Here is an 18,333-nt window from a genome sequence, read left to right as displayed (position 1 = left end):
AAGGCATGTCTGTAGCCTAAATTACATAATAAAGTAGAAAACAAATTAAAGTTAACAAAAATTAAATTTATTTTAAAAAAATAAAAATAGTGATGAAAAATTTAAAGAACAGATTGAGAATTTGGAGTTAGATCTTGGAGGGTGAAGTCTTCAACAAAGAATAGGAATCAGAATTCAGATTTGGGATGTCAGAATCTTCAGGGTTTGCCCCAGACTTAAGAATCCTGATATTTCAGTCAATACTCCCAACAGCCCACTACATAAGTTATTAAAAGGAAAACTGTAGGAAAAAAATAGGGGGTTGTTTGTCAGTCATTGTGGCATGTTTCTCAAATACTGGCAAAGGTATTTTATTTATATTATAAAGGTAATTTATATGAGAAACACTTGCTCCCAAAACACTTAGTATTCCATACAGACTTACCATGCAGTTGTTTCAAATCACATTAGATTGCATAAACTTTTCTGCAGTGTAATGAAATGGAAAAAAATTTACAGATGCAGTGCATCAGATTAGTTTCACAAGAGCAGTATTTATATCTTGCAAGCAGTGATGTATGCTGGGAGTGATACTCTTTCCAGCTTGCCAGTCAGAACTGTTTTAGCCTGCGAATTATTCTGTTTCCTAAAACTGTAGCAAACAGATATTTCAGGAAGGGAACAGTTGCAAGACTATCTTAGACTGTTTTTGCATCCATGCAAATTATACATTCACTGATAATTAAAGTGCTTTGAAAGAGAACTGGCAAGAATAACATAAACCTCCAGACTGTACAATTTTCTAGCATCTAAAAGGAAATTGCTAGAATACATCTTGAGTAGGCAGTGGACCAGCTTTTTATTTTGGATTTTAATTGGTACAAGTGTACTAAATCTCATTTAGAAACAAAGAAGAACCTCAATGAAACTTAGAGCAAAAATGGAAAAGAGAAGTGAGGAAACAATGAGAAATAAGACAGAGCAGGTGATGAAAGCAAGCAAGGACAGCAAACTTGACTTTTCAAAGAAAAATGTAAAGATGGTGTTGAAATAAAAGAATGCAGTCTAAGAAAAAGCAGAAGTACTTGGAGCAGTAGAATAACATGCCTCAGTGAAACAGAGAGATTAAAATCCTGCCTGAGAGAATGAGAACAAAGCAATGAGCCCTGCTTAGCTTGGGCTGAGAGAAAAGGATTACTTATAAAGAGGAGAAAAGGGAACAAAAGTAATGGAGTGGAGGAGAGACAGGAGAGGCGAGCATGAGAAGATGTTGGGAGTATAGCAAAATAAGAAATGACAGACATTGAAAGACTTGAATCTGTTCAATTCCGAATGAAATTCAACGGGCACCAAAGGACTTAACATGCTAGAGAATCATAACTGAAGAAAGGGGATTTTATTATTCTGATTCTTCCCTTCCATTCTGAATGGTTTTTGGTAGTGTCTTCTTGCATTGTTGCCTTGTCAGTCTAGGACATTTCAGGAGTGACTGTGTGCTCTTCTTCAGTTGTCTGCGATGTCCAGCAGTTTCTCCCATGGATGTCCCCTTAGCTTAACCACAGGGCAGAACTGGCCATCTGTACTTGTGCTGTGAGACATGTTCATGGCTGAACAAGACTGGTCAGTTGTTCATAACAGATTATACATGTCACTGCTTCTCTGGATGTGCATTTCTGAAATTTATGAAGCTGAATAGTTCAATCAACCTGATGCATTGCAGGAGGTCTTGTAACAGCCAACACCTTGTTGGATTAGGTCTTGTATGCCTGAAAAATGGAAGCTATGATGTATAAGAAGGTTGTAAATTTTTCTCTGTATCTATTTCACATCAGTAAATACCAGCAAAATCCCAAATTGCATTTTTCTCAAAATTTAAGAATTAAACAAACAAACCTTCACATTTTATGTGATATACATCTCTATTGCTAGAAATGCCATGAAATTCTTCCTCTGGAGACATATCTTTTGGGCTGAGGACAGTATTTTATGTTATTAGCAAATAATTGTTCATTCAGCTTCAGAAGTTTTGGATTATTTTTCTGAAATATTTTATTGAATCATTCTTTTTTTCCATTAGTCCTATCTCCTATCGAATTTTAATAATACAATATTCTGTGAGGTTATAACCTATGATGTTAACAGGAATGAGATGCTCACTTTCTAACTTGTCACCAGGCAGAAGTTTAGACTATTCATTCACTTAAACCTATTTGGGTATGACTATTTTGAGTAGCCAGATCTAGTTGTCTCTCAGAAAATACCAGTTTCTTGAAAAACTTGGTTGCTCTTGGCCTCAAACTGCAGTAGCCACTATCCAACAAATCACTGGGCCAGACTGGCCTTTATTAAAAATAGCATCAATCACATATTTAATGGCATAATAATGTAGGTTGACCTTCAGATATATTTCTCTGGTACAAGAAAGTATGATGGATGAACATGCTTGCTTACTTGTTTTAAACTCTGTGAAGGTGGCTGGTGGGATTTGGAAAGTATCCATTGGTGCTTGTCACATGAATTGGCCATAATTCCTGGCCTTTGTACTTAATGTCCTAAATGTAGTCATTATGCACAAGCCATTCATGTGGAATTTATTGGTCTGTTACAAAATTTTGAAAACTTACTGTGCACTGTGTGATTCTCATTTTTCAAGCATGTCATCCTTCTGCTTTGTTGTTAAACGTATTTTGTTTTGTTCTTCAAACTAATATCCAAGATCACTTTATGACTGTAAGGTGGGAGGCAGCTTGCAGAAACCTGCTGGATTTAATGACATCTTTATTTATGTAAGTGGCACAACTATTATCTGGACTGTTCAATTTCTGCACATATAATGCAGACACAAAAATGCAAATGAAAGAATCTAAAGGATAAAGCAAAGCTGTGTTAGTAAGATTCAATATAAGACAAGAAAGGTTATAAACATCTTCCTCCTTCCCAAACAGTTCTAATATTAGTTATCCTCCCAAATCCCTAGGCATGCAAGCAACCTTTGAAATGCTTTCAACAATTAACAGTTTTATTCTTTTATGTGCAGTTTAGCCCTTGAAGCATCATTTATAGCTAGCACTTTACTCCTACTAACATCTCCCTTTTTTTGTTCCAGTTAAGTATACCAACCAGCGGTGGGAGCGGCATAATAAAATAGCACTAGAGAAAGATAAGTGGGGACTTACCTGCCATTCTTCTGGGCTCAGTTTTAACACTTGCTTTCATTACTAAATATTTTTATCTGAACTTGCAAATTCTGTTTGGATACGGTTGCATGTGTTTAAATTCTGGAGCCTTTGGGCCAGTAGGAGAATATTCTGCCTGTGCTTTTAACCTGTCTGAGGCTCTATGGCAGTGTTGCAACAGCTTTGCACTAAACCTCATCTGAATGTATGCTACTGAGTCAGATCCAGGCATCCTCACACTTTTTACTGACTTTGCATTTATTTTTAAAATATTATCTAATCATATGCATAGGAGGGAATAAATAACCTAGTTTAAAAAGTAAAAAAAAAAAATCCTTCTCAACAAAGTTCTGCCTTTTCCCCTGCAGGGTTTAAAGAAGGCAGTGACTCATGCTGCAGAATATGTATGGAAACACATGAAGGTATTCAGTCACTGAAATAATATTGAGCAGTCCAGCACATTTCTGACAGTGGTGTAGTATGCGTTGAACTGAGGACAGGAATGTGTGGCAAGTACCAGCTTCTAGAGTGAGCTGGGATAAAGGCTGGTTTGTCGCCTAGATCATCAGCACTACAGTAATCTCAAAGAGTAAAAACTTAGTACATTTATATTACTAGAGAAAAGAGAATTATGTTCTGACCCTTGATCAATTTCAGGAGGAGGCAGACTGGGGAACTGGTGGTTCTTACTACGTTTTCTGTAGGTGTGAGGATGAAAGCAAATTTTTACAGAATGGAGGGGACACATATAAATGCTGAGAGAAGTTCACAGTCCATTTCTTGTGCAAGAAATTAGCTACATCACAAGTGATTATTTAAACCAGTAGGTAAAGAAAAGGTGGCATTCTTAGGCTCTTACACAGAGACTGAATCATACACCAGTAATATCAGTCACTTCTGAGAAAGTCTGGCACTAGCAAGGAAACAAATAAGATCGCAGGGGCACATTTCAGAAAATGTGAGAGTTATCTGGTACAGAGGATAGTCAAAGAAGAATCCTGCCTAATAACAACAGTAACCAAAGCAATACTTTACACTATCATTTTTTCTTCTGAAAATTATCAAATCATGTCATCTTTAAAAAAGGTTGTTTATTTTCAAATTGTTACAGCTAACTCAATGTCATGAGTTTTGGGGGGATTTTTTTGTCAAGGAACATCAAAATGTAAAAAAACCTCTAAATAAATTTCTGTGTTAGATGAAATATCATTCCACAAGTTAACATTAATTTGATTGCATGTTTTTGTCACAGAAAGATACTGTTCTTCATAATTATCCAAAAATGAAACTAGGCATGCTGTCACATTTTTTACTTCATTATTTCATTATTGCTAATTTAAGTAAGAATGTCTTACAGCTTTACTGGTATAATTTTCTTTGTTGCAGTATCTCATCAGCAACAGAACAAATTTACACAGGCTTACATAGGTTTTTTGTCCTCCAGAACATTAGGATTCTTTTCTTACTTTCTCTTAAGACAAGTGGAAGATATATCTGACCATAGTTTAAATTTAAATTCCAGTTATTTTAGATCAGTTCTTCATTTTTCAGTTTAACTCCCTAATTTCTATACCAAAGGCTTTTAATTGGAGAAAGTGAAATTAAAAATCCTCCTTATTCAAAATGCACCCACTGTAAATGGATAAGCCCTAGTTTTTTATCAAGTACCTACTATTTGTTCATAAGCAATCAAAGGAAGGAAAGGTGTGTGTATGTTTTATTTGAGGACTGTGCATGACTGTAGGGGTATCCCACAGTGGTTTAGGTCTCACTTGCTGTGGTTTAAATTAGCTCAGAGCACTTAGAAAATGAGTTGCAGTTTAATTGACAAGCTAGTGGTGTTAAAGAACTGAGGTTCTGAAATATCTGATACTTCTCTGCAGATTTATTCTGTTATTTTTTCACAGTTTATGCTAAAAACCTGTAACTACAACATGTTAGGTAGGCTGAGATTGATCTTATGTAATATGGCAATGTAAAATTTAGCTGTCTGGTACAGCTTCATACCACATACCTTTTTTTTTTTAAGATTACAAACAAAGATTCCAACTATAGATTTTCAAATTGTACCAGAAGGCTGTGAAGATTTTTCTTAGAAATTGTTTTCTCTGTTTCCAGAACTTCAGTTCATTCAGATGCTTTTGAGAAAAATATGTACTGCATCCAATTTTAAGTTACATTTAAGAGATTTTTAAATCATATCAACAGAAAGATTTTTAACTTTATGAGAATGCCTAACCACTCATTCATTCTTGAGTCTTCCTAGAAGCAGTACATGGAAAATACTGAGGACAGTAGGCTTTAGAGTGCTGTGTCCAGAGGATGACACGTCCTTCCTGCCACCAGAGGTCCCAGCCCCTCTCCAGCTGCTGATGCTCAGAGCCCTTTCACACACAGACACACAGTGCTCCCAGTCCCTCCAGGGACACCACCTGGATGTGCCCTCCTGTGATGGGAGGAGATGGGCAGGGTGGTTTCTGAGCTGCCGCACCTGCCACCATCTTCCTGTGCTCCTTTGCCAGCATGCAGAGGAGCATTTGATCTCATCACCAATCAGTACATATTAGAGCAATTAAACATACTACAATTCATTTGCTTGCATTTTACAATATGCTAAAAAAATGTCTCAGTCAAGTAAGGAAAAACCAGCAGTAACCAACCTATTTTTCAACATGGATTTCATTAGGAAAATGAGTAAGCAATAGCTGCTACTTTGTGTGATAAACTCATTTGGATTGTTATAGGTGGCAAAATATAGGAAAAGAAGACTAAACACCATTTAGGGTTAATTCTAGCAAAGAAAACGTAACAGTTTTAGATGTGAGGGAAGATAGATGCACATAGGTCGAGGGACTTTGTTATGCAGCTTAGAGTAAAAGGATAGTTATTTTTCTCTCATAGCACTAAGAATGGAATCATAATGACTTAGCATTGTTTAAAGCTAGTAAACTGCAACTGTAAATCAGGAAATTAGCTAATGATTGCCTCTGGATAGTGATACATAATGAAAAACAAATGAGGAAAGGTACTCATGCATTGAACTTTGTAGCTACTGGAAAAATTAAAGTTCTATCTTCATAAAAATACTGTTAAAGGGATGTTATGAAGGGCTGTGCCCTGGTAGCAGAACAATTACTGCTTCAAATGAGTATGTTTTTTAATAAATGCTACTATAGTAAGTCTGCAGTTCAGTGCTATCACTTTTAAATGATTCATGGTGTAACTGAGAGGTTGTAACTGCAGTGGGAAGCTCTGAAACCAAATACTGTATTTCTGGCCCTTTCTAGACAGTGCCAGTCTAAAGTACTAGAAATACATATAACTAAATAACATCACAGATTGATGATATCAGTATGCCAATAGTCTTCAGTGCAGAGACAGTAATGGCAAGCAAGACCTCAGAACTTTCAAACCATAAATTGATTTATTGGCATTTTTAACAAAATAAAGTAAAAATATGATCGTAACAAAGCAATAACATTTTGATCTCTTGACCCCACACCCAGCTTCTACTTGCACAATTCCTGAAACTTGTACAATGATTCTTCACTTCCTATATTGCTTGTGCTCAGCATCTTGCCGTGGTTTTGTTTCTGAGTAACATTACTTTTAGTAACTTGGCTGTGTTTAATTGTCCATGTCGTAAGTAAAATTTGTTTCTCTTTGCTGTTTAACATTTCCTAGAGAAGTTCTGCAGCTGACATGCTTTGTATCTTTCTTGTCACAACATGCCTACCAACATTTTTTACATTGAGGTGTCTCTTTGTTTACAGAACAGACTAATTAAGGGTCCGATCAAATTTACATCTCTTTATGTCAATATGGGGCAAGTGTGGTGATGATCAGCTTATTCAAATAAAGTGGAGTCCACATGCATGTAATGGTGTTATTTTGGCTTGTTGCTTCTACCACTAATTATTGATAGTTTCTATTCTGATGGATAATGACCAGTGGTTTTAAATGCCATAGGGAAGGTATGGTTATCTCCATGAAATTCAGAGGAGGCACTGACATTTCCATACAGCATACAAAGTTGAGCATGCTAAAACAAGTAACTCCTTTTAAATCATATACCACTTCAGCACCTGGGAGCCACTCCCTCTAGCAAGACTTTCCTTCATTTAAGTGGCTGTAGCCCTAACTGCAGGCACCTCAGTCCCACACAGGAGAGCCAGGATGCAGCAGATCAAACCCTTGGAGCCAGAGGAAGGGAGTACAGAGCACTCAGAAGGTGCTGCAGATGGGGCACAGAATCCCAGTGGCATACTGTACCTGTGGGGTGTCAAAATCTCCCCAAGCAGGAAAGAATCACATTTTTGTATTCTACATCTTGGATAGTAAGTCTAAAATTTGAATTTTTAAATAAAAAGTTAGTGAGAATTAATGAAATGGGATTCTCCGGGATCACACGTTTGGTTTGTGTGCTGTAGGCAAAGAATTTACCTTACAGATTGGTTTTGGAGTTTATCATATTAGGAAAGCAACATTAAGACATGAAACTGATTCTCAGGCATCTGATGTGTTTTAGTCATGAAAACTTATATATTCCTGGCTTAGACGGTAGGTGACAATGGCAGTTTTGAGAATATGAATTTTAGACGAGTATCCAAAGAGGCAGTTATGCAGACTCGTACTTCAAAGTGAATGTAATCCTTGTCTTCAACCTAAGGAATTTTAAAATGTTATGAGTCATGTTTCCCAAAAACTTCAAACCACAGCTGGAAGCTGTCGAAACAGATCTGTTGCTGTAAAAGAAAAAAATAATATAAAGAAATATACAGGCTAGGAATTTGTAATCTCATGTCAGGGGCACTGGAAAGTAGTGAAGAACCTGATCCGCCTGTCATTTTATACAAAGATTCTGCAAGATCTTTTGATCAAAACCTTGTGTTTCTTCCACTCTCTGGTATTTAGAGATCATTATTATTATTACTATTGAAAGCAGCTCTTTTTTCAGCATATAGTCATTCTACTGCTTTTCTGGCAAAAATACGGTTTGTGTACATGGAGATTTGTATAAGACCAATTTCCATGAACATAGATATAAATGTTTTTGTTTTAGTACTGAAGGAATGCAGAAATCCCTTGTGATGACAGTAACAATATAGTTATTTATAACAACAACAACAAAAAAAATCCAGAACATTTACAGTCTTGAAGCCTTCATGCCATCAATGAGCAGGGATGAAATAATGGAAGAACTTCTGTGGGGAGAGATTATAAAAGCATACAAAGCATGGTTTTTAGTCCAAATACATTTTTTGGTAGAGACCGCTCTGTGCTGTTTTATTTTCTCATTAAAAGAGAAATTGCTGCCTTTTGACATTTCGCTGCAGTAGGTGTGCTGTGCAGACAGTACATCTGTAACAATCCATAGATATGTGAAAACAAGTGGTTATAGTGATCTTATCTTACCAATTACCCCTGCTGATAACAGCATTGGCTTTGACTGGACATAATCTGATAGAACATGGAGTAGGGATGGGGGATTCTTTGCCAATGAATTAAATAGATGGAGTCTGTTTCCTAGTCCCACGATATTGTACATGTGGAGCAGTTCCAGTGAAGGCATGAGTTTATTACAGCTAAATTCAGAAATGAGAATTGAGACTGTGATGGTTGCATAAAATTATTTTCAGAGATGAAAACAGTTACTGAAATACTTTTTATACTGCATATTTTTTTCCATAATGCTCATCCAGATTTACTTCCTTGGATACTACTTTGATCAAATACCTAGAACCTTTCTTAAGAATCATTGTCTCTCTTCATTGACTATATGTACTGTATGTACTGTCAGATTTCTTATTAGGCATGTAAGTAAATGAAGTCCTCTTGTACTTTTATTAATTGCCCAAACTGGCCACTTCTCAAGAAGAGGGACACTTTTATGTCCTACAGCTTTGTGCACAACAACCCCCAGAGCTGGGGGACAGTAGCAGCTACTACAAGATGCTGCTTTTTGCAACAGACCATCAGTCTCAAGCAGACCCTACTGTCACATGAAGGTAAATGGAGTTATAGTCTAGTCCTTAGATATTTTTGCTTGGGCTTTTTATTATTTCGGGTTTTTTTTAATAAATGCTATCTTTTGTCAGAAAAGTGATGCAAAGAAAATGTTAAATGTTTTTCTCCACCAAGAACATATTTTCTACAGAGTCCACTTTTGATGGTACATATAAGTGTTTTACAGTTATAAGAGAAATTGCTGGTATTTTAACATTTTAATAAAATACAGTCCCAAAGTTGTCAACTGGGGTAATGTATAGTGTGACTTAGTAGAGTCCTGGGAAATATGCACTGAGATGCTGCCAGTAATGAAACTAAATCACTGCTTTATACTAGTCTGTTTTACAAGACCAAGAGTTGCAATACTTAACTATGTCAAAAGTAAGAACCCATGTAGAAAGATACCGGTCAAATAATGACAGCTGGAAATTAACTCTAATATGGCAAATTTTTTGTGTTTGTATATTCAGCACTATTTTTCTCCCCCATATGTAACAATGAACTCCACTTTGTAACACATTATCAGTGTCTTTGAAATGAGATTCCCAGGTTCAAAGTTCCAAGGAGGAACAAGCTCTGCTGTACTGAGGAGTCTGGAGCAGACTATCCATTTTTGTGCTCCGCAAAGATTACATCTGAGGGGCACCTTCTGCAGTCTCCTGAGTTCTGAGAAGCCCTTGGGGACCCTCAAGTGCTGATGGAGTAGAGCAAAGAATGTAGCTGAGAGCAGTCCAGACACTCATTGCAAACTGTCAGAAGTCAGAAGGGGTCAATGCTGCAGTAAAATTTTATCATCGCTGAAGGCAATATGCTCTTTTTTATCCTGTGTGTTATCATTTTAACACAGTGTTGGTTACTTGTAATTAGGTAGCTATCACAGGATAGGAGAAGAAAAGGGTCTAATAAGGCTCAGGTACAAACACAAGTTACTAAGATTTTACAAATATAAAAATAGAAAATATGTGTATTTCCAGGACAAATACCAAAAATTCCTATGAAGTAATATAAAGATTCTACTGAATGTTCAATCTATCTTAATTGAAATATCTTTCAAAAAATTTCCTTTCATTAAAGGGATCTTTGTCATGGTCTCCATATCTTCTGTCATTGTCATTACTGACATAAATGGTATCCACCTGCAGTATTTGTGTGTTTACTGCATACCTCCTACTTACACGTTTGGCAGAGCATTGTTAGCACTAAACATACTACATGTTGAACAGTGTATTTTAAAAGGAAGATTAAATCTGAAGGTGTTTGTGGGGTTTTGTATTCAATGAATTGCTCGTTTGTAAGAATTGTTTTGAACAGGACATCTCCTGTTTAAAACAATTCTTACAAATGAGCAATTCATTTTCAATGTAGTTCAGCATTTGTTCTTTTCCTTGTGTGAACACAATTGTGTTCTTTACAGTGCTACAGGCAGTTGATCATTAGCTTCTCAATGAAGAGATTAAACTGCAGTTATTTTGGGGTTGGATATTTTTTGTAATGACACAAACTAAAAAAGAATGGACTGTAATTTTTAATTACTCATTTGACATAAAAACAACTAACATAAATCCAAGTTGAAATTCCAGTTATAACAACAATACCATAAAAGCTTATACATGTATACAATACAAACAATACAATATAGCTTACTATATAATGCACACAAAAATGTGTTCATCTGTACAATTTTATTTAAGTGTGCATATGTAGGAGCTTGATTTGCTGAATTTATTCAAAGCTGAATATATTTAGAATATTAGGAAAAAATATTATCAACTTCATAATTGATTCTCCTTTGCTTTAAACTAAAGACAAAAATAAGTCCAGACTGAAATCAAAGTAATTTATAATTTTAATAGACATAGGAAAAGAAGAACTAATAGATTTTGTTAACAGAAAAAATACAAAACTTATTTTGTGCGTTAAACAGCAATACTTGTACAAAATAGATGAGAAGAAAATACAGGCTTCATTTTTTTCCTGAATGCTTTGGTTTTAAGTGGTTACTCCATGCTGAAAAGCAATGAGCCAGATGCCAGTGTTCCCATAATATTACTTCATGCATGTTGCTTCTGAAATCTATAGATGTAATCATGAAGTAAAGTATTAGTAAGGTATTAGGTTTAGCAAAATAGGAAATTTTCAGCAATAAACAACAGTCAAAATTACTGTGAGAAAAGGAATGAAAAGCGTCATAAATGAATTATAAGAGGTTGCTGTTGGCATTACCTTTTTCTCTCCAAATCCTAGATTTCCCTGAAGGTTTTCCATTCTGTTAAAATCTCAACCTATCTGTCTTAGGAAGGACACAATGCCACTGGGTACTTTGTGATATATTTGTAATTGAGACACATCTTGGAAACACATCAAAAGCTAATGTTGGCAAAGGCCATTGTGCCGAAAAAACATCAGGAAGGGCTCAGAGAAATGGCCACAGAAATGTCAGGAGCTGCTTGCTTTTAATCATTTGTGCACCAGTGTGAAGGAGACTGCATGGAAAAGAGCAGGAGTGCATCAATATGAGCAGCTTGGAGGTAGCTGACTTACTGACCTTAATCCAGCCATTTTTATAGCTGCAGCCACAGGCAAGTTCCCTGTCTACAACAAAATTAAGGACATGTTGCATTGTGCAGTCTATGACTATGCATGTTTATGTGCATGGTACACACATGGTACACAATGGTCCACAGACCATTCCTTGAGGAAGAGCGAAGTCTGGGATATATTACAGCTGGAATGCAGGCTTATTACATCAAGGGGATTTCTAAAATACAGGGCAATTTCAGACCAAAATGGCTGGTGGTATACTTTGCCTTGTTACAGCTTTTTATGTCATTAATAGCTGCCTTGTCCAAAATCCAGAATGATTGATGTTGTACGAGTCTATGCTGGTGTATAGTTTAATTTGCATTTGGATTTTACCTTACCCAATGACCATGTGCTGTGCACATGAGCAGCCCTTTGCTTGCTGTGCAACATTATTAGTGATGGTGATTTGTGAACACAGGGTTGTAAGGTAAAGAGTGGAATAATCAGTATGTAGAAAAGAATGTGCCAGAATATGTGAATGACGCAACACTATCAAAGCTGTTTCAAAAGGCTTTTTTAGAGGATTCAGCAACTGCCTCAAAGCTATTTCAAAAGTGTATTTTAGAGGCTTCAGCATCTGCCTGTCCCAACATTTTAGCAGGAGCTAAAGCTTTGAAAATACTCCAGGAGGAAAAAAAAGATGTAATATAAAAGTGTCACTCAAGCCAGCAGGCAGTGCTAACAAATTGCCATGTCTTTGTCAAATGCTCATCACTCATTCTTGTGTCAGGTAATGACCATACAAATTGTAATTGTATAGATCGGGCAAGATGTTCATTCCAGGCAGTCACCCTTGCTATTTTATTACATGAATGTCTTGTAAACTCAGAAAATGTTGAAAGGACTGTAGTAAGAGAAAAGAAGTTCAGAAATAAATGCACTGTAAAACAGGATTAATGGTATAAATTTGGGATTAGTATAAATCCTATTTACCCCTACTTAATAAGGCATTAAAAAGCAAGCAAGGTTTATGTAATAGTATTTAATCTTATTTAATTCCTTTTTTAAGCAAATATCCAGTTGACCCTAACATGTATAATACAAAAGACCATTTGTGAAATATTCTGCATATCCCCAAAATCCTCTGTGATTCAGGGTAATGAATATACTTGACACAGTTGTATGCATGCTCCAAGTTAAGCATATTACCACTTTGTTCTACATTTGCCATGCAGGAAAATATGTGACTAAAATCCATGGGAATTGTTGTTTTCCACAAACTTAACAGTGTATCCTCCTCTGCCCCCTTTTTTTTTCAAATTGATTTGTAAAGACTTTGAAATGTGTGCTCTCCAGTTGATTCTACACCTGTTAATGTGAAAAAATTTAGTTGTTTTATAAGTGAGCTGGATTTTGTGTATATTCAATAATTTGATACATTTATGTGTATCTGGAAATAGTTTTCCAATCAGTAGTTTTTTATTCTAACTCATGAAATAGCTTCAACAGTAAGTGATGATAACAGATTTGATTTTGTCGATTATAGACTTAATTACCACCTTTCTTACAAATACATTTTTAAGTTTATATTCCTGAGTAAAAACAAATTGTCTTGTTTGCATTTGAGTAATACTTTTGTCTCAAGATAGAGGTTAGTAATGAGGTTTATAATATGTAGAGCTGAAAATGTTTTATTTATTACTGGGCAGAGTTTCTCCTCTAGACTGCAAATTTATTTTCATCCAATGTCTTTGATCAGTTTAGATAAACAACATTTGAAAGTTCACTAACTCATAAAATGGCCACAATTTGAATGCTGACAGCAAGATTATAATGCCCAGAAATACGACATCTCAATTCAACTGCTTGCAATGAAGTGACCGTCTTTCTGATAATTTTAGACATCTATTTACTTATTGTTTTTCATTGGTCAGAATTAATATCTAAGGCTTTCAGAACATTTGAAAAACTTATGTTTGCATGTAAAATTATAAGTAATTTTTTTTCAAAATAGACCTGTAGGAAATTCTAGTAGTGTATATGACAGCACCAATTCTCCCTTGAACTCTGCATGGCCATTCTAATGATTTTCAAGGCTTTACAGTTTTACTGATACAAATGGTATCCTACATACCAACTATCTATATAATGGTATTCTTTATACCAACTCTCAGGTCTGTTTAGTGGCTGGAATTCCTTCCACCATGTGGGCATTTTTGTTACTAACCCTACTGCCCATGTGCTACTTTATCTTGCTAACCCACCTTTTAAATTAGTGATAGACTATTTTACAAAATCAGGGTTTGAAGTACTTTTTCTTGTTGTGAAAAGACATTAATCTTGTTTATCAAAGCTGTCTACAGAGGAGAGCTGAGGCTCCTCGGATGCATAAGTGATTTCCCTCCCTCAGATGACTTGAGTACTGCATTGAGAAAACTGCCAGTACATGTGTCCTCCAGGAAGGTGTCACTCAGTGTAACCAGAATTCTTACAGCCTGGAGGATTTGAGATTTTTAAAAAAACCTCCCTAAGTAGCTCTTCCCCCTATGGCTTTCAGAGAATTTGTTCACAGAAATGGTTTTTGCTGTTTTCACCTTAATTCTGTTTCTTAGCCAACACAGAGTACGGGAATTGTTGCTAATCTATTGTTAACTACACCATCCAGTGTAATTTTCTTCCGAACTCCGACTTACCTTACTTACTTACTGACTTACAGTGACAGTTTCTGGATGCTGAATCTGTCTGGTGCAGTTCTCTGGGAATTGCTTTCATTTCTTCAAATGCATTTCAGTAGATAGTATTTTCTGTCAATACTCTATCACTCCTCTCCTCCTCTGGACAGGGGAGGGAAACAATAATGAAATTCCCACGGGTCAGGATAAGGGCAGGGAGAGGTCATTCGCCAGTTACTGACTGTTACTGTCACAGACAAAACAGGCTTGACTTTGGGAAAAATTAATTTATTTCCAATCAAATTGGAGTAAGACTGTGAAAAATAAAAAAAAAATCTTAAAACACCTTCCCTTCACTCCCTTCACTCCTCCCTTCTTCCCAAGCTCAACTTCAGTCTCAAACCTCATCCCTCCAGCCTGTGCAGAGGGATGGGGAATGTGGGTTGTAGTCAGTTTGTCACATGTTGGTTCTTCCTCAGGGGGAGGATTTTTCACACTCTTCCCCTGCTCCAGTGTGGGATCCCTCCCATGGGAGACACTTCTCCATGAGCTTCTCCAACATGAATCCATCCCTCATGCTGCAGTTCTTCACAAACTGCTCCAGCATGGTTCTTTCCATGGTGTGCAGTTCCTTCAGGAATGACCTGCTCCAGTGTGAGTCCCTATGGGGTCACAAATCCTGCCAGCAAACCTGGTCCAGTGCGGGCTCCTCTCTCCTTGGGGCCACAGGTCCTGCCAGGAGCCTGCTCCAGCATGGGCTTCCCACAGGGTCACAGCCTCCTTTGAGCATCCTCCTGCTCCAGCACAGGGTCCTCCTTGGGCAACAGGTGGATCTCTGCCCCCCCATGGGCCTGCAGGGGCTTCAGGGACATCTCAGCCCTGGCATCTGGAGCACCTCCTGCCCCTCCATCTGCACTGGCCTTGGTGTCTGCAGAGTTCTTTCTGTCACAAAGTCTCTCTCCTCTAACTGCTGTTCCTGGGCTTTTCCCCCTCCCTAACTCTGATATCCCAGAGTTACACCCCCGTCACAGATTCTCTGGCCTTGTCCAGTGACAAGGCTGTTTTGAAGCCAGCTGCAATTGGCTCTATCAGACATGGAGGCAGCTTATGGCAGCTTCTCACAGAAGCCACTCCTGCCTGCAGTCCTTCCCTGCTGCCAAAAGCTGTCAAGGCAAACCCAATTCATCACAAATAAGAAATACAGTTGGTGGTTTTTCCAAGTCATTCTTTATTTTGATACTTCATGCCATTTATTTTCCTCTTTCTTCGCATGTTTGGTTGATGGTCCAAACATTTTGGACAGATGACTAATAACTACAGTGGAGAAGTTCTACAGGTTGTTTGACAAGCTGTTCTAGTCTGTTACGGGTGTTACAATAGCCTAAAATTGCTGATTGCATTTTCCAAAGAGCAGACAAGTTCTAAAATACAAGTAATTTTGTACATCCATGAAATTACTGAAAACATTAGTTCATGGTTTCCAAAAGGCAATGAATTTAGATTTTAAAAAATCCAGTTAAATTCTAACAACTGAATATTCATGAGACGTTGAAATAATTAATCAGTAATAATGGGTCATTGTGAAAGGCACTTCTACAGAACAGCATTGGGTATGGTTGTGGTGCTACAAACTTGAGAAAGTGGCCCATCACTAATTTGGTAATTATATCTAAGTATCAAAGATAATAATAAATTCCAAGTGTATTTTATTGGCCGTGATAAGGAAAAGCTGATTTATTTTGAAAAATATGAATTGTCTTAAGTCTGGGAAAAAAATTAGCTTTTGATATAAATCTCACAGTCAGCAGCTGATATGCTTGATAATTTAAAATCACATAGAATCATAAAATCACTCTGGAATTCAGTGGAAATGTTGGAAAAAATTGTACAAACAGACCGTTTGTGCTCCATATGGATAAGCATATTTAGAAATTACCTTCAATATCTTTTTTTTTTGTTCATAGAAGCTCTCTTGACACCATTAATGTTGGTCTGGGATGAATAGGGATAAATAACTTGCTGGCACACTCTTGCAGTCATATCTGAGGTCCTAAACAAGTTCTTTGGGGCCCTTCTACCTGCAGACACAGTCATTCTGTCTCCCTGGTCTCCTCAGGTGCTGGTGGAGAGGGGTACAGCTGTCCCAATTCATCCCTTACCCCTTAAGCCACTTAGCATGGTTCAAGAACTGATTTTCTTCAATGACTGTAACAGGCATTAATATATTTTCACCGGGGGACATGCTAGGTAGGGTGAATAATCTAGAAATAAATATCAAAGTCCTGTGCACTACGACTATTAAACAAAATTAAAGGAAGCCTTTCTTTTTTTACCCTATTTTTGCTCTAGATTTTCTCTAGATCTTCCTGTTCAGATAAAATTACAATCTACTTTAGGAGATCAAGTGCTGTGTCTGATCAGCTCTTTCAAGTACCACTTAGTGATGCAGCTTCATTTCCTTCCCTTGATCCATCGACCTATTGCCTTATGGCCCTCATGGGGAGTAAATATCATCTATTCTTCAACCTCTGGTTTCATGTTAAAGAAAAAAATACTTCTTTTTAATGTCATTCTCTTTGTTAGGAGGAAGGTCATGCTCTAAGTTACATTGCGCTCTGTGTTGTAAGGTTTGAGCCATTCCAGTTATCTCAAATATGAATTTAAAGTTCTAAAGGAATAGAAGTAAGTATTAACAATATTATTTTTTTCATCTACTCTTTTTTTCTCTTTTCTACTGATACTCCTTTATACGTCTCCTTCTTTGGTTTTTTTTACCTATCTCATATTTTGCATTTTATGTGCTCCATTTCTTCTTTAGTGTCTTTCAGAATTTTTTTTTGGTGAAATCACATCATAAATATGTGTTGGAATTGCTTCAGTTGAGATTTCTCTTTCCTTCCCACCTATTTGTCATAATTTCAAATTTCTCTGAGTTTTTTTTTGTTTTTGTTTTTTGTTTTTTGTAGAAGAGCGAAAGGGGTTCTTTTAAGTGTATTTTTTGTACTTTCATTGTGAAAAGAGGTACAAACTCTAATAGAAGTTCTAGTCATTTCCCAACTACCAAAAAAAAAGGTAAAACATAACTTAAAACATTGATTCATAAGTTATTCTTTATTTTAAATCAGCTTTGTCTGCTAGTGTACTAAATGCAAATTGAATTAATAATTTCTTGCATCAGACGTTCTGGATAATGTATTTTGCTACATGAGTTTAATTCATTCAGCAATTGGTAAAAGTTGAAATTGGATTTGCTGTGCTAATCCTTTTAATAAATATTCTAGCATGTTCAACAATATCATCCCACTGCTTGAATCCTTTCCTCTTCTCTGTATACTTTCATATTAATTGGAAAATTCTCATCTTTGCTTTTAAGGGCATTATGTTTTTACATTGCATCTTTCATGAGAGCACTTCTCATGTGCTTCTATTTTTTACTTCTTCTCCTCCTCTTTTTCCTCTGAGTCATATTATTTGTGATGGTATTCCCACATCTGCCATTACAACCATTTTCTGCTTCTTTTCTTGAAATCAGCAGTAAAATATTGCATACAAGTAAAATAGGAGAAAAGGCAAAAATAGTAACTCTGAGAAAGGATTTCTGAGAGGAGTGAAGCTTAAATAGTTAAGATGCCAGATAATGTACATAATCTTTTGCTTAAGCAGATTACAGAATTCAGTTTCTTATTACAGAAACCTGAAGTCCAAAAGTGTGCTTTAGCCAACAAATTTTAAATATTATGTCCAATACATCAAGACTACTTTCAGGTTATAAATTTGAATTTTCAATGTATTTGCATTACCATTCCATCTCGAAGTTATCTACGCAATTGTATATTTAATAACTGCACCCAAGTAATTAAATAAAATACTGAATAGTACTGGACAAAGGATAAAGTCCAGTGACTGTTCTTGCATGTTTCTATTTTGATAGTGGTTTTTGGTAATTATTCTTGTAAGCCTATTTTTTTAACATT

At 36.3% G+C, this 18,333-nt stretch overlaps 1 protein-coding gene across 2 annotated transcripts in view; it reads left to right on the top strand.

The window, feature by feature from the left end:
• KHDRBS2 (KH RNA binding domain containing, signal transduction associated 2) overlaps positions 1–18,333 on the top strand; it is a 315,240-nt gene that overhangs the window by 236,667 nt on the left and 60,240 nt on the right. The window contains exon 9 of one of the 2 annotated variants that reach the window (XM_058835325.1): positions 16,759–16,763. The exons of the other annotated variant lie outside the window; for it this stretch is intronic. Coding sequence (XP_058691308.1) covers positions 16,759–16,763 — 5 coding nt within the window. The remainder of the gene's footprint in view (positions 1–16,758; positions 16,764–18,333) is intronic. 2 annotated transcript variants of the gene reach the window in all.

This window comes from Poecile atricapillus, chromosome 3, assembly GCF_030490865.1.
Source record: "Poecile atricapillus isolate bPoeAtr1 chromosome 3, bPoeAtr1.hap1, whole genome shotgun sequence".
Classification (NCBI taxonomy): domain Eukaryota; kingdom Metazoa; phylum Chordata; class Aves; order Passeriformes; family Paridae; genus Poecile; species Poecile atricapillus.
This window is presented reverse-complemented; position numbering and strand designations above follow the sequence as displayed.